Genomic DNA, 15,318 nt, shown 5'->3' on the forward strand with positions numbered 1-15,318 from the left:
ATTTTCCAAATGACAAGCCATTACCTGGTGAAAGGCATCAGGGTCCCCAGGGTTGAAGAGCGAGGGTAGCTTTTCCTCTAGTCCTCGAACTATTTCTGGCCACACAGAATTCACCAGGAAATCATAGCCAGGAACGATAGTGCCTTTCTCACTGTGGGACAAGGAGACAGGATCGGTCAGTTCACCCAATTTCTATTTTATCCACTGTGTTTAAAAAGAGCCTCGGCCTCATCTTACTTTAACTGTTTTGAAGACCATATTTTCTGTCTGGATTATTTCGATTTCACTTCTGCATCTAAGTGTTACGCTGTCCCTGACACCCCCTCTCACCCTTCCCCCACACTTCTCCAACCCTGTCAGATACAACTCTTCTACTCACAGGCCACCACCCGGACTCTTAGCTTGGGAAACAACAGCCACAAGCTAATAGTGGTACAGGTCAGCTTTCTCAGAACTCAGGAGGCTGAGAGAGAAGAGTTAAGAACTCAAGGCCAGCCTGGGCCACAAAATAAGACTCAGTATCAAAACCAGCAGCCTTATGCCACAGGAAAGCAACCCTTGCGTCAAGAAGCTTCCTACTATAAGGCCTGGAGGTTCACTAACTCAGCTGTGCTTCTCACTCTTAAGAGGATTCAGCCTGAAATTCTGTTACATTTCATTTGGTCACAAATCCTGATGTGAGAAGACACTAAGTTAGTCTGTGTGCTTTGCTCTGTAGTGTCCTACACTAGGTGTTAGATTTCTAATTTGAAAACTTGGCACCAGGTTCAGAGCACACACTCAAGCTCACAGAGGGTTCTGTATGACAGAGGTCAGCTGGCAGCTCGGGACCAAACAGTTAAGGAACATGGAGGGGTATGGAGACAGCCTGGGCCCCGGCTGCATCCCGCACTTGAGCTCAGACCTACCTTCCAGCCAGTGGGGCAGGCGCAGCAACACACAGGGCCTGCTCACCGAGCCAGCCCTGCGGTGCAGCTCAGGCCGAGCCTTTAGCTTACCTTGACACGGCTCCTCCCGTGACTTCCCGGAGAAGGCGGCAGTGGTGAGGGAGGAACTCCAGAAGCTTGTTGTACATGAGCTGAAGGCCGCTGGGATGAGCCTCAGCAGACTGCTCCACAACCACCTACAGACAGACGGGGAGGGTTTCACAATGGCATTCACAGGGAAACCATGAACCGGACCCGCAGAGGTGGGGGGCACCTGGGCTGCTTGTTGTTCAGCTGTTACTGTTTGTTTTTGTTTCTTATTTATGTATTTATTTGCTTTATGTATGTGACTACACTGTAGCTGTCTTCACACACACCAGAAGAGGGCATCAGATCTCATTACAGATGGCTGTGAGCCACCATGTGGTTGCTGGGAATTGAACTCAGGTCCTCTGGAAGAGCAGTCAGTGCTCTTAACCACTGAGCCATCTCTCCAGCCCTTGTTTTTGCTTTTTAAGACTCTCACTGTGTAGCTAGACTGGAACTCAGTAAGGAAATCAGGCTGGCCTCAGGCTCACAGAGCTCTGCCTGCCCCTGCCTGTCCTGTGCTGGTAGATTAGAGGTGCGGATCCTCACGTGAAGGCCGGCTGTATATTTTCTAAACAGTTAACACTTCGCTGGCCACATTCAGAACCAGCTGCTACGTTTCCCCAGCGCTGACTTGAAGCCGGGAGGGAGGAGCCTAGGAGGCAGAGGCTGGCCTGAAGCTGAGGAACCTGCTTCCCCCAGAACAGGCCTAGGTCAGAGCAGGGCCCATTTCAGTTCCTCACAACCGGGCCCTGGCCTCTCCTATCAATACTGGCCTTAGGACAGGGTCTGAGGCAGACAAAATATATTTCACGCAGATATTTTATTTTTGGTTATAAGACTGAAACTCAGATTATGATACAGCAAAAATCTTTTAAAATGTTTCAAAAGACAGGAGGCTACAATTACTCAATGGTATCTGTAAATGAGAAATGTTGCCTACAGGTTCATGTCTGAGTGTTTGGTTCTCAGAGGCAGAGCCTTGTAAATGAGGAACTTCACCGTGGGCATCCTTTGAGGGTTACAGCCCTATGCTCTCTCCTGTTCCTGCCTCCTGTACTGGATAAAGGTGTGAGGAGCCATCTTCCTGCTCTTGCAAACATGCACTGCCCTCTCAGCCTTTACGGACTCTGTTCCCCAGGAACTGTACATTAAAACAGCCCTTTCTTCCTTAAGTTAATTTTGATCATGTGATTCACCATAGCAACAGAAAGTGAACTAGTGTACTCAGTACACCACAAACTCCAAATGCCTCTTTACGCCAGCACGCCAGGCTCAGACAAGTGAAGCATGCAGGCTTGTCTGTAACTGAGATGCCCCGCCTACTGAGATGCCCTGCCTACTGAGATGCCCCGTCTACTGACAACCGCCAGCACAGTTTGTTCTCCTCCCTCCGCAGACAGTGCAGAGTGAGCGAGGTAAGAACTCAGCTTAGCAGCCCCAAGGCTGCCCAGGATTAAAATTAATCTCTGTACTTAATGACAGATGTGCACCGTGGCAGGCTGGAGGGCAGGCCAGTCCTCTGCCATCACAGATGCCGACAGTTCCCAGCAGGACACAATCCCCTACCAATAGCTGATCCAACAGGTGAAGTCCTTTACCTCTGAACGTCCCCACCTTCCCAGCCCCACAATTCCTGCCCGTTTCTCAGGCCTTGACCTGTGTCTTCTGTTCCCTGAAGAGCTGTGGGCAATTATCCTCCCCATCCTTCCCCTACCTCCCTTCTCTGGACTCTGCCAGTGCTGTACCAGCGGTTAGTTTAGTCCGCCACAGGACTGGTGGTTAAACTGTTTTCTAGTGACTTAACCGAGTACAGCTCACCACATCAACGTGCCTTCTTTCTGGGTGGAATCAACAGCAGAACTGAAGGCGTATCCAAGCTGCACCACGAACATCCATCAGGACGCACGCACGCACGCACTCAGTGCCAGCGGCTAACTGTGAGCAGGACCCTCCCCACATGCACAGGCAGGCACGAGCTCCATGCATCTCTGTACCCAGCTGTACCCTGCACAGCAGCAGCACAGACCTCATTGACGTATGGCTTCACCAGGACTTGGCCAACCAGAGCTTCTGCATCCCGAGTCTTGTCAATGGTGGCGTAGGTGCGCAGGCAGTGCCGGATGATGTCCACATCTGAGGTCTGCAAACCTTCCAGCAGGAGGCCTTCCAGAGACTGCTGCAGCATGGCTGTGATGCCAGCTATGCGCTGTGGGAACATCAGAAAGCTCCCACTCAGCGGCTCCCAAACTCCAGGGCTGTACACACATTCATGTGTACCCCACAGAAGGCAGCATGTGGGCATTTAAGGGGGAAACCCTCGCCTGGGGTAACAGCCAATCTCCTCCCATGACCTGGTCTCCATGTAGATCACTGGCTGGAAGAATTTATGGAGAGACCATCAGAATGAGAAATGTCACTTTTCTCGGAGGTTATGAGGTAAATTAGTTTCTGACAGACATTATATATTTAAAGAGTTCAGCTCCCAGTACCCTCACTGTGTGACTTACATCCACCTCTAACTCCAGTTCCAGGAGACGTAAAACCTTCTTCTGGACTCTGTGGGCATCTGCAGATATGCAAGCACGCCCACGCCCGCGCCTGCACCCACGCCCACACTAGGTCTCTGGGAGAACTCAACGCTAACTGTGCCACGTGGCGGGTGTCAGGTCTGGAGCACTACCCCTACAACGTGGAGCACGTGGCTTGTCTTTTCACAAAGTCCCTAGAGACTGACACATGGAAAAGAGAAGTCTCAAAGCCAAACCCCAAGCCTGTGCTCAACATCCTCTAACTCAAAACAATTGCCAGGCACTGCACGCTGCACGCTGCTACACAAACCACTGACTGAGACTCCCTGAAGCCCACAGCCCAGCCCTAACCCACACTTACGGGTCTCACTTTGTCCAAAAGAGGCATGCCCTTGCTTTGCACAGCATGAAACTGAAGTTGGTTGAATTCTGTGGCAATTCTCTCCAAAACCTGTCCGGTCAGGAGTGGGCTGGGAGAGACAACAGAGAATACAGCTGCAAAGGTGCCGGCTTCCCAGAGCATGGCAGCCGACTGGCCATACGAGTCCAAACCGCAGTGTTCAGCTTTCAGACCGCGGCGCTCAGCTTTGAGACAGTGGCCACCTTGCCACAAGGTCAAAATCAATCTTTGTGACATCTCTGTGTCCTCCCAGTGGGCATGCCCAGACCATCCCAGCCGCAGTGGGTCAGTGCTGCTAGGCTATGCCTCAGGGCTGCCAGGTTCACAGGATGCCACGTCCTGCCACCTCTCTCCAAGGCCACCCTCCCAGGCCTGCTCCGAACTGCCCTCGCTGCCCCTGTTCTGATCTGTTTCTGTGATCCCTCAGCCTTCTCTTACCCACATAACTCCCTGCTTCTAAATCACCTCGGATGCTTCTCAAACCCCTAATACTTTTGTCATTTTTAGTGACGCTGGTCTTCTAGTAGCAGTAAATATAACCTCTGAAATACCCTTCAATTTAAATACTAACTTAAACTTATGTGACCAATAGCTAAGACAGCCCTCCCTGTACGCTGCAGGTCCTACAGAGAAGGCACTCAGCGAGTGTCTGGCACAAACTACAATGTGAGCATCAGCCTCCAACACATCCCGGAAGCACCAGTGCCATCTGAGGAGGGGAGAGCAGCAAGGGACAAGTGTGGATTAATGGAGGAGCTGAGCCAGGAAGAGTCCCGAGCATAAGGACATGGGAGCCAGCACAGTGAAGCCACTGGACAGCCCGACCCTGGACTGTGCCATCAAAGCAAGTTCAGCACAGAGGAGAAAGGCTGCCCAGAAGACGCTCCTGTCTTTAGTGTCTGCAGCAATCTTCCTGGAGCCTGGATTGCTTCTGTCTAGGGTCTAAATACCTCTGAGCCTAACTGTTCACTAATATGCCCCTGCCTTCCCCCTGTGATGATGACAAGTGCTGATCTGAGCTAGGCAAACTTCCCAGGGGTGACACAGAGCAAGGCAGGCACAGTGTCAGAGGTGTAGCAACCAGGAAACCTACTCTTCCCTAGGGGCACTGCCTGGCACCTTTATTGGGAACCTGCCAGCAACTGGCCTAGTAATGAGGATCAGACCGTGATGCGGAGGACCCAGCAATCTGTCAGTAAAGGACTCCAGTCAACCGACAGCCTCTGCTCCTGCTGGGTGGTCTGCAGCAGGACGGCGGAGGCCAGGGGAGGCGCTCTGTGGGAAGGTCTGTGGTCTTGTCTGTGCATTCTGATTCAGAACTGCATGAAACTTTCCAGAGCAGGAGAGAGCAACCGTCTCTAAGACGACAGAGGGGATGTCACTGAGGCCCACACTTTAACTTTTACTTCCTCTTACACAGTGTCACACCAGCTTGCCGTGCCGTATGTGTTTCGAGTGAACTGGGCCATCACGGGGAGGGGAGAACGAACGAAGCTGAGGAAGGTCGGGGTCTGGACGCTGGGCTCAAGCCCAGACCTGCTGCTGCCACGGAACCACAGCAGGAGCCAGCAGCTCTGGAGAGCTGTGGCATGAAGGGGGGGAGGCCTGGGGTTGAATTCACAGACTGACAGGGTGGGAGGCCAGGCTGAAATCTGGCATGGAGGAGAAAGTGAGAGGAGGCAGGTGCAGCCATGACAGCGCATCAGCCTGCAGGGCCAGCCTTGTGCACAGTGGGAGACTGCTCCTCCCAGATGCCAAGCTGGCACCAGGGTGAAGCAGGCAGTTCTAGAAATGACAGACAGAAGGAAAGGGGGCAGAGCTGTTTCACCCTGGAGAGTAGGGAAGACAAGCACTGGCGTCCTGAGGTGAAGGAGAAAGGCATGAGTGGAGCAATTCTGCCTTGGGCAGAGCGAGGACAAATACAAGTGTCACTGTCTCCTCCATGAGTGCACTGTCTGAGGAGCAGCTGGAGCCTCGGTGGGTCACACTGATCCCAGTCTGAGGGGAGGAGCTCATGTGCAGTGGACAGTTCAGTGTCCCTTGTAAGGTCACAGAGGCCTCACAGGTGCGTGCTGCGGGTTCTGAGGCTGTGCCCTGGACTGAGCAGGGATGTAAGGAAGGGTCATAGCACAGGTGGCCAGGGAAGAAGCTGGGGGTTGGCGCCAGGGGCTGACTGAGGACGGCCTGGGCAGGACTGTCCCCCGGCTCGGCATGGCACCCGGCTCCCAGACGCTGGCCTCACAGGCATGTGCCACCACACCCTGAACTAGACTCACATGTTCTCTTTATTTTCCAGCAATAAGTTCCACTCAAATAAGTTTTAGACTGCACGTGAAGCACTCAGCAGAAACACTTACCTGCTTGCTTCTTGTGAAGACACATCTTTAGAACTTTGAGAGTTTAAGATCTTTTCAATTTTTTCAACCGATCGAATAACTTGTATAAGTCTCAACACACTCATCTATAAAAGGATGTCAAGCAGAAAAACAAACCAAAATAAAACACTTATCAGGTTGCTGAATCCTAATTAGCTTATTTCCTCATTTTAATAAAGGAGAGGCAAAGGTCAACAGTGTACATTTGAAATATTCTTACATAATCCTCAATTCCCAAGGATGTAAATTATGGCTTTCCTACAGTGAATTTTAAAATTCTATCACAAAATAGGATGGCGAGCTATCTTGCCAGCCCTTATATTTATTTTCATAAAATGCATTTCCACATTTTAGTTTCCAATATATACATCTTCTTTAAGGGCAGGAGCAGGGTAACCTACATCCTCAGGGGTCAGGACAATGAACACACTTACTGCTGACACAAACATCCATAGCGGGGCAAAGGGAGATACGGGGCTCAGTGAGGTGATGCTGGGAGGAGGAGCTGCTGGTCCACACTGAGCTCCTGCCTCTCAGAGTGCACAGGGCACCATGTCAGCTGGGATAACCGGTGTGCTAAGCTAAGTTACCCTTGTAGACCTCATTTACATAAGCGAATGTCCACGCAGGCACACCTGCAAGGCTGTCTTCCGTCAGTGAGTCCTGACGGACGAGCATGGACAGCCTGGGGGCAGACCAGGGATGAGAAGGCCCGTCTGCCCAAGCACTGATGTCAGCATTCTCCTCAGCAGAGTACCCAGGGATGGGCACCACAGGCCCCACAGTGCTGGTAAGGCACTGAGCCAAGGTTTAGGGTAGACACCATGACGTACCTTTTTCTTCCGGATGTCTTCTTGCTTAGACATTCGTTCATCTACGGCCAGAATTCCTTCACTGACAGATGACCTAAGACTCTTGAAAATAATAAAAAAGAATATATTTTGCAAATATTAAATGTAACATTATAAAATGGACACATTCAATTCTATTTCATAAGACTCAGTATATTCAGACATCAACAAAGTTACAAGCATGAGATGGAGTGAGCCCTGTAAGGCGCCTAGTGTATGGAGGCACAGGGAAACACAAAGCTCCCGGAGGTCACAGCAGACTAAGTACCAGGGAAGTGACATACAAGAGATACGGCAGCCATCTGCAGCGGAGGAAGGACAATCAAGGCCTGTGCTCGGGAGCATCTGGGATTTACAGAGGGTGTGATATGGGGGAGACCTTGCAACTCTGCAAACACGCACGGGGGAGATCCCTGGAAGGCCAGAGAGAATGAGGACAGCCCCACTCCGGAGAGGCACATCCTGGCATCTGCAGGCTTCCCTTTGAAGAGAAGGAGAAATTGGGGGGGGGGGAGGGGGAAGCGTTGGCTTCTGCAGACTAGAATCTTCTCAGGCAACATGGGAAGCATGGTAGAATGGGAACGCTCAGAACAGAGGTCAGAAGAACAGAAACACCAGCGTCCAGGAGCTACTGAGTCAGGCCATGAATGAAGGTGGTGAAAACAAGGGTAGGTGGGGAAATCACCAACATTCTATGGAAACATAAGTTCTCTAACTGTTACAAAGTACTGTGATCCTGGCTACTAACAAGGCAGCCAACAGTTGCCCATCTCGGGCTATAGGGTTGAGGATCAAACCTAGCAGAGCCTGGCTGACGTGTCTGGGATGTGGTGGCAGGGAAGATGGTGGGACAGAGGGAAGAGCTGAGGGAAGGAAGAACAGAGGGCAAGCCAGCATGAGAGCTGGCCGCTGGCAGAGTCCACAGAGAGCTGAGAGACGGGGCTGTGGGAGCTCCAGGCGGTCACAGGATGTGGAACCCAGCCGTGGGCCACAGAATCACTCGCTGTCATTCTGTGGCCAGTAACTCAGAAGAACCAGCAGTAGCTCAGCAGCCACAGCCCCTAGTGAGCTCGAGGCCAAGCTCAGGGGCACTGCAGGCCTCCGTCCTTTCCCTCCTCTCAAGGACGCCTGACATGGTTACCATTTCCCCAACACTATACGCACATGTCACATGTCCAGACATGGTCTAAGGCTTTTCACAATCAAGGTGACACACACAGGTCACCTCAGGACAGAACACCAAGCATGTGAAGACATCACAGTACCAAGGGCCTGACAGTCCGGGGACCTGAGACTGTGGGATGAACCAGCAGACAAGGATGGGGTGGCACCAACCTCTGCTGTAATGCTCACCCAGAAGTCCACCCCCGGTAGCTTTCTTGTGCTACTCAATACATCAGAGAAACATTTAAATTCTTGTGCGTGGGGTATTCTGTTAAATTGGTGTCTTCCTTCAGTTGCTTGGGGTTTAAAGAACTTTTTGGGCTAGGACCCTAACCACATACCATTTATCACCTGGGAAAATGCTTATAACATAACAAATACTTAGGATAGAAGCCAGATGGCGCGTCACTAACAGGCTGAGTCTTCAGCCTTCCCCTCCCCCACAGCCAATTTAAAGCCATGTCCTCGAAGACTGCCCTCAGCCATGCTGCAGACGGTAACATCACGTGCTAAAACAGAGAATCATTCATCTGCAACGTTTGAGATGAAAACTAAGACTACTGACCACGAAAACCAACAGACAAACTAGAATCTCGGACTACTAAGCAGACAGGAGCTTTATAATAGAGTACTTAGTAAGAGCTGGAGAACTTACCAGAACCTCTTCTCGTAACTGTCCCAGAGGCACAGAAAGCTGGTTGAGGGCTTTGTCCATGCCAACCTAGAGGCAAAATCACGACAGCTCAACATCATCGGCCCTAATCCAGTGTAGCAGTCTAAGTGCCTGCGGCCAGTTTTGGCAGACTATGGCTACCCGTGAAGACCATGAGAAGAAGGAAGTCATGCAAGCCTCCTTACATACAAGTATCTTTGGAAGATTTGGGGTTTTGTGATGTTGGGGTGAGCTGAGGACAAGTGTTCACGGCTACGTCCTGGCCACAGCAAGGGTAGTGACTGTCTTCTGAACATGATGGTTTCCAATTGGCTGGTGCTAATAAAGAACATCTCACCTAAATCTGATAACTCTTGAGGAAAATCCAAATTATACACAGGAAAATAATCTTTGAGTTTCTAAGTCTATTGGAACAGTCACCTTAATAACTATAGTACATTCACAAAGCAAACACAGTTCATTCATTTTCATGTTTCTTAAGATTCTTAGAGGTTGTGTTTTCTATATTTCTTAGAACAAACACTTAAATAGTTTGAGAATATTAAAATCAGGTGTTCCTACACTGCTCTAACCAGTCCCTGGCAGGTTCCTCACATTCATGAAGGCCAGCCTCCTGCAGATCAGCACTGCCGCTCCCTACTGGTGTGTGTGTGTGTGTGTGTGTGTGTGTGTGTGTGTGTGTGTGTGTGTGTGTGTGTGTGTGTGTGTGTGTGTGTGTGTGTGTGTGATGCCAGTGAGTAGGCTCTCCCCAAGAGTGGCTGTCATGTGCTCTGACACAGTAGCCTAACCAACGGGACTTCCTGCAAACCTGTCAGCACCCAACAAAGATGGTCTCTTGCTGCCCTTCCCTTTACCACACTCACAGCCAACACCCAACACCAACTCAAGAACAATCTAGCCACACTGAGCATGGTGATGCACACCTGTAACCCAGCACTCCAGAGACAGAGGCAAGAGGCAACTTTGTGCAAGTTTGCGACCAGCCTAGGCTACACATTAAGTTCCAGGACAGTCAGGACAACAGATTAAGATCCTGTTTCAAAAGTCAGGTACGGTGGCACATTTACTCCAGTGCTTGGGAGGTAGAAGCAGGTGGACCTCTAAGTTCCAGACCAGCATGATGTAAGCACCAGGGGCGGCCAGGGCTACAGAGAGAGTCTGACTCAGCAACAGCAGCCACAACAGTCCATCTCAGGAAAGCCAAAAATCAGAAAGAAAATCATAAAATCCCACCGTCTTATGTGAGCAAGAACTAAAATCAAGAACGCTGCACAAGCTCAGTTCTTCTCTGAGTGACTGACATCACTGAGTGCTTAAGCTCAGTTCTTCTCTGAGTGACTGACATCACTGAGTGCTTAAGCTCAGTTCTTCTGTGAGTGACTGACATCACTGAGTGCTTAAGCTCAGTTCTTCTCTGAGTGACTGACATCACTGAGTGCTTAAGCTCAGTTCTTCTCTGAGTGACTGACATCACTGAGTGCTTAAACCCTGAAACTACACAGTTTCCACAGCGCTGCACTTGAAAGAACCAGCCCACAGGAAGAGGGCCTATTCACCAGGTTTGTGGAGAGGTTGACGAAGTCTGCGTAGTCCTTGTTGATGAGCTCCACCATGGCCGTCTTCAGCAGCTTGTAATACAGCTCCAGGTCATCTCTCAGCTCCTCCAGCTGCACCCGCTTCCTGCAGTCAGACACAAAGTGGTCCACATCGAAATCCTCCTGGAACGAGCCGGAAAGCCAAGTTAACGACACATGAACACAGGAGGAGAGGGACAGTCTACCACACACTCATGGGGCCCATCCCTCACTCAGGTGCCCACGAGGGCCAAGGGCAGCCTCCTTGTGATCTCACTCTACAGGGAACTTAAGGTTCTAAATGGACACAATTCTAGTAAGGCTCTTCTAAAAACAAAAACCGCTTTCTTTCCTTAACTTTAAAAGTATTAAGTGTTCAGTGTAAAAAATTCAATCCAATAGACTATGAAACTGAGTAAAGAAAGAAAAAAGAAATTGAAATCTTCCTGCTTTACAAGATATGCACTTGACATTGTGTTCCACATGCACACTTGCATACACGCACCTAACACTTCTCCCAGAAAACAACACACCTCCTGTGTGTTCTGTAACACTGAGTGTGCACTCAAGTGTCCAGAGCATGGGCTTCCGTGGAACAGGAATGGCGCCCGCCCAGCACGTCCCAGGATCTTACCTCCTCCTCCCAGCATCCCGGGAGGCAGACACACCACAGCTAGCAGGTCACTGTCTATTTCACCTGTGACTGAGCCTCTTACTGGTGGACCTGCTCCATCTAGTGTAACAGTTCAAGTGTAATCGTTCCCAAACTTGTTAAGGCCCAGAACGCATGCTATGACTGCACAATCCCGTTAACTGTGTATAAATCAAGAGTTTGACTGAAAAGAAGTAATCCTTTTCATGAGAAGTAACGCAGAGCTTTGGAAAGTCTGCAAACAAGCAATTTGCTAAGATCAATTTTACTGAATCACGTAAGGCTGATGTAAACCCAGCGGGATGGGGTGGGAAAAATCACAAACCCAGAAGACTCTGCAGCAGAGCCTCTGAAAATGTCCACAGGTTCTCCTGCCACTGAGAGACACAAAGAGAGCACGGAAGAGACAAATACTGAAATGGAGTCAGCAGAGTGACTTCACGGTCATGGCAGCAAAGAACAAATGGATACTCATATATCTTAAACTAAAACACTAAGGTCTGCGCACACCACTTCTTGAGGTACCAGTTAACACTTCAGTCAGCCAACCAAATACCCACCATGATCGTCTAGACAAAAAGACTTTCTCCAAACCAAAGTATCGCAGCCACCCACAGAAAAGCCATCTGCTTCTCCCTCTGCAGCCTTAGCCAGATGCTGGGGGAGAGCATGGCCCACAACCACAGCCAAATACAAGCAGGTATATGACCTTGGACGAGACATCTGATGAGGGAGCTAAGTGTCTTATTCCAAGTGACTTGTATTTAGGGTTGCTTGTTGTCACAGCAGAGCTACTCAATGTAGAATCAAAGATATTCTAAGTAACTTGGTTCTAGCCTTGTCCATAGCCAAAAAGCTAAAAATCAGTAGTAACTTAGTTCACAAAGGATCAAGAGTTCAGGGCCAGCTTGGGCTAGACAGCAAATTACTGTTTAAAAAGAAAAAGGAAAGGAGAGCAAAGGAAAAGAGCTTCCTGTCTGTGTGGTCGGGCAAAAGGAGTGTCTAGGTGACTGCCAGTGCTGTGAGGGGATGGAGGGGCAGGGACGCCCTGCTGTGATGTCACGGGGGAAGATGAGCACCATGGTTGATCCTGTCAGCTAGACAGGCTGAGAGTCACTCTGGAGACAAATCTCAGGGCACCTCTGTGAGGCGGTCTCTACAGAGTGAGCTCAGCATTAGCATCCGCCACTTTCAACTAGCGGCCTTAAGTTCTGCCACCATTCCGCTCTGCCATGGTGGTCTGGATGTAACTCCTCAAACTGTAAGCTGAAACAAACCCTTTTCTGAATCGCGTTCTGTCAGGTATTTGGTCCTGGGACTGAGCACAGAACACAGTGAGGCAGCGATAACAACTCTCCAGTCGGAAACTGTGGTGACAGGGATTAACCCAGAGGGAAGGGAGAAGAGGACTAGAAGCAGGCAAGGAGAGAGAACAGAGTGGGACTTGGGTATGTGTGCTGTGGGAAGAGAAAAGGAAGGGACAATCAAGCTTGTGAGCCTGCAAATGTAGAGGCGTGGCGTCTCAGGGCAGCTGACAGCACAGGACAGGGTCAGGCCGTAGTGGCCACACGGAGGGAACACACACAACAGATGCAGGCCTGAGGCTGTCGTGCCCAAGGTCCCAGCTTCATGAGGAACACGGAGTGGAACACAAGTCCCTCGCATGACACTCGGGCGCATCAGTCCCCACCCCGTCCCACCTATAATTCTCGTCTGAATTCCTCCACACTCCAACCACCACAGACCAAGCACAGTCTCTGAACCTGCACATGCTTCCTCAGGATCAGCAGCCCAGCCACACCTTTCTGCCCTTGTCTCGTCAAATCTAGACTTGTAGTCGGGACACAGTAGGGTGGTCAATGGATGAGCAAACGTCGTCGGCTAGCACTGCTCAGCAGGCTGCCAACATCTTGGCAAGATGGCACGTTTCCAACCAAGTGACTGCCATCCCTGCAGCCGCAACTCTCCTAATGTGTGTCTGATATCCTAACCTTGTAAAAGCAAAAACAACTATGCCACTGAAAAGTATGCTGAATGAAATACAAATGCATACATACAATTTGGATAACAGGCACCCCCCACCTTTTCTGCTACCAAACTAACCTACAAAACGTTTCTTTAAACGAAGCACAAATAATAGAGGACTGTAATGTCTGGCTCCACCTAGAAAAACCAACATTACACACAATGCTGTTCCATGCCCTTTCCTCTACCATGGAACTGGTCACATGAGCAGAACTACAAACTGCTGAGTGGCGCGCTCAGAGAGCCGACTGCGTGAAAGAGCGAGGAGCAGCCGGGCCGTCCGGTCCGTCCGTTTGCTGAGGCTGTCTCACTAACTACTCATGGTTTGTGCCATCTATGGCGTGAGTGAGGAGGACACAGGCAAGGCCCGACCCTGAGGCAATAGCACAGAAAGGCTGCTGGCCCCGGACCTGCAGGAGGCCCGAGTTAAACGGGACACAGTAAGTTCTCTCACCTAAAGTCAGACAGGCCGCGACCCCCGGGCAAGCGTTCTTCCTCCAGACTCCTGCCCCCATCACGCACCTGCAGCTCTTTTTACCCTCTTTCCAAGGTATCCGTAAGTCACGGGATGGGACAGGGGCTTTCCGAATCATTCTTTCAAGCACCCCCTTTGAGCTCACTTATTGGGGCTGGAGATGGCTCGGCAGTTAAGAGTGCTCACTACTTTCATAGAGGACCAGAGTTTGGCGACCGGCACCCACATGGCAGCTCACAAGCACACAGTTCTAGGCCATCTGCACACACTGTGCATGTAAACTCAGGAAGGCAGACAAACGTACACATAAAAGTCCTTCATCCCTGGCTCTAGAAAAGCCTCTCACACATAAAAACCTATATGGGCTGGTAAAGAAGTCACATATAAATTAAAATGAAACACCAAAACCACAGTGCTTTCTTTGGTCATGTAAATGAAATGCAAATACCAAAACAGAGATAGGCCAGTTAAATCAGAGGGGAAAAAAACCACGTGAAAGGGAGCAGAGTGGTGCAAATACACCACACACACACACACACACACACTCACAGTCCTGTAAGACTTACACTCATTTGCTTAATATTTTATGTGCCAAAATGATAGAATTTCTAACTTCCTAACCAGCTTTGAAACCAGCTTTGAAATGGTCCTTCAAATCTCAATCGTTAAATGACACACTTCTGGCTCAGATTTGTCATCTCAGCCCTTGGGAAGCTTGAAAGAGGAGGATCTAGACCTGCCCGGGCTACAACTCAACAACACTCCCCCACCCCACCCCGTCTCAAGAAAGAAACTGGGTGTAAACATGTTTTGGGGTTGTTTTAAGTGACAACAGCGGAGAGGTGCAACTAACAGGCAAAACTCCTTCAGTTTCGGCTCAAAGCCTGCGCCATTCAGAGGCTGTGCCTGCTTGGTGAAATGCTATCAGCTAAGTGTTTTCGCTTTGGATTTGTAAGCAGAGCTGCTACTGGGCTGCAGGGTGGCGAGGCTGTCAGGCTCCCACTTCTTAATGTCAAAGCGATTTTAGGCTGGACACCCCCGCCACCTTCCAATCCCGCGTCCCTGACACCCGCCCGAGCTTCCAGGAACCGCAGGGTCCCAGCGTCGGGCCAACTCGGCGGCGATCTGCCGGGTGCTCTCACCTTCATGAACTCGTCCTTATCAAAGCACAGCGTGTCCGGCCCTGTGGGCAGGTTCATCCTGCGTTTCTCCATCTCCGGCCGCTGTATCTCAACGCCAAGACAGCAGGGGACGCGGCAGCCCAGCCCCCTTCCCGTCCCAGCTCCACTTCCGCTTCCGCCAACGCGCTAGCGGCAGCCAATAGACGAGCGTCGCTGGTGGCTGCGCTCTGTTGGCGATAAGAGCGGCGCGCTCCGGCAGGACGCTCGCAACGTGGCGCTGCTGCCTCCGGTTAGTCGAGCGTGGTACTGCAGCCTCGAGCATGCACCCAGGAGGCTGGCCCAGGAAAAAAGTCAAGAACCTGGACAGCCTTGTTCTTTTCTCCTGGGGAGAGTCCCAGAGCTGCCGCCTCCGAGCAGAATATGTCACTGTCCTTAAAGATGGTCCTTAAAGATGGTCAGAGGAA

The 15,318-nt window shown here is 50.6% G+C and overlaps 1 protein-coding gene across 1 annotated transcript in view; it reads right to left on the bottom strand.

The window, feature by feature from the left end:
• Cog2 (component of oligomeric golgi complex 2) overlaps nucleotides 1-15,020 on the bottom strand; it is a 28,634-nt gene extending 13,614 nt beyond the window's left edge. The window contains exons 1-9 of the mRNA XM_052166594.1: nucleotides 14,876-15,020; nucleotides 10,564-10,725; nucleotides 8,990-9,055; nucleotides 7,153-7,233; nucleotides 6,302-6,405; nucleotides 3,906-4,014; nucleotides 3,043-3,222; nucleotides 999-1,123; nucleotides 25-151 (exon numbers count right to left, since the gene is read on the bottom strand). Of these exons, the coding sequence (XP_052022554.1) occupies nucleotides 25-151; nucleotides 999-1,123; nucleotides 3,043-3,222; nucleotides 3,906-4,014; nucleotides 6,302-6,405; nucleotides 7,153-7,233; nucleotides 8,990-9,055; nucleotides 10,564-10,725; nucleotides 14,876-14,947 (1,026 nt within the window). The 5' untranslated portion in view covers nucleotides 14,948-15,020. The remainder of the gene's footprint in view (nucleotides 1-24; nucleotides 152-998; nucleotides 1,124-3,042; nucleotides 3,223-3,905; nucleotides 4,015-6,301; nucleotides 6,406-7,152; nucleotides 7,234-8,989; nucleotides 9,056-10,563; nucleotides 10,726-14,875) is intronic.
• Nucleotides 15,021-15,318: the final 298 nt, after the last annotated feature.

Source organism: Apodemus sylvaticus, chromosome 21 (genome assembly GCF_947179515.1).
Source record: "Apodemus sylvaticus chromosome 21, mApoSyl1.1, whole genome shotgun sequence".
Classification (NCBI taxonomy): Eukaryota; Metazoa; Chordata; class Mammalia; order Rodentia; family Muridae; genus Apodemus; species Apodemus sylvaticus.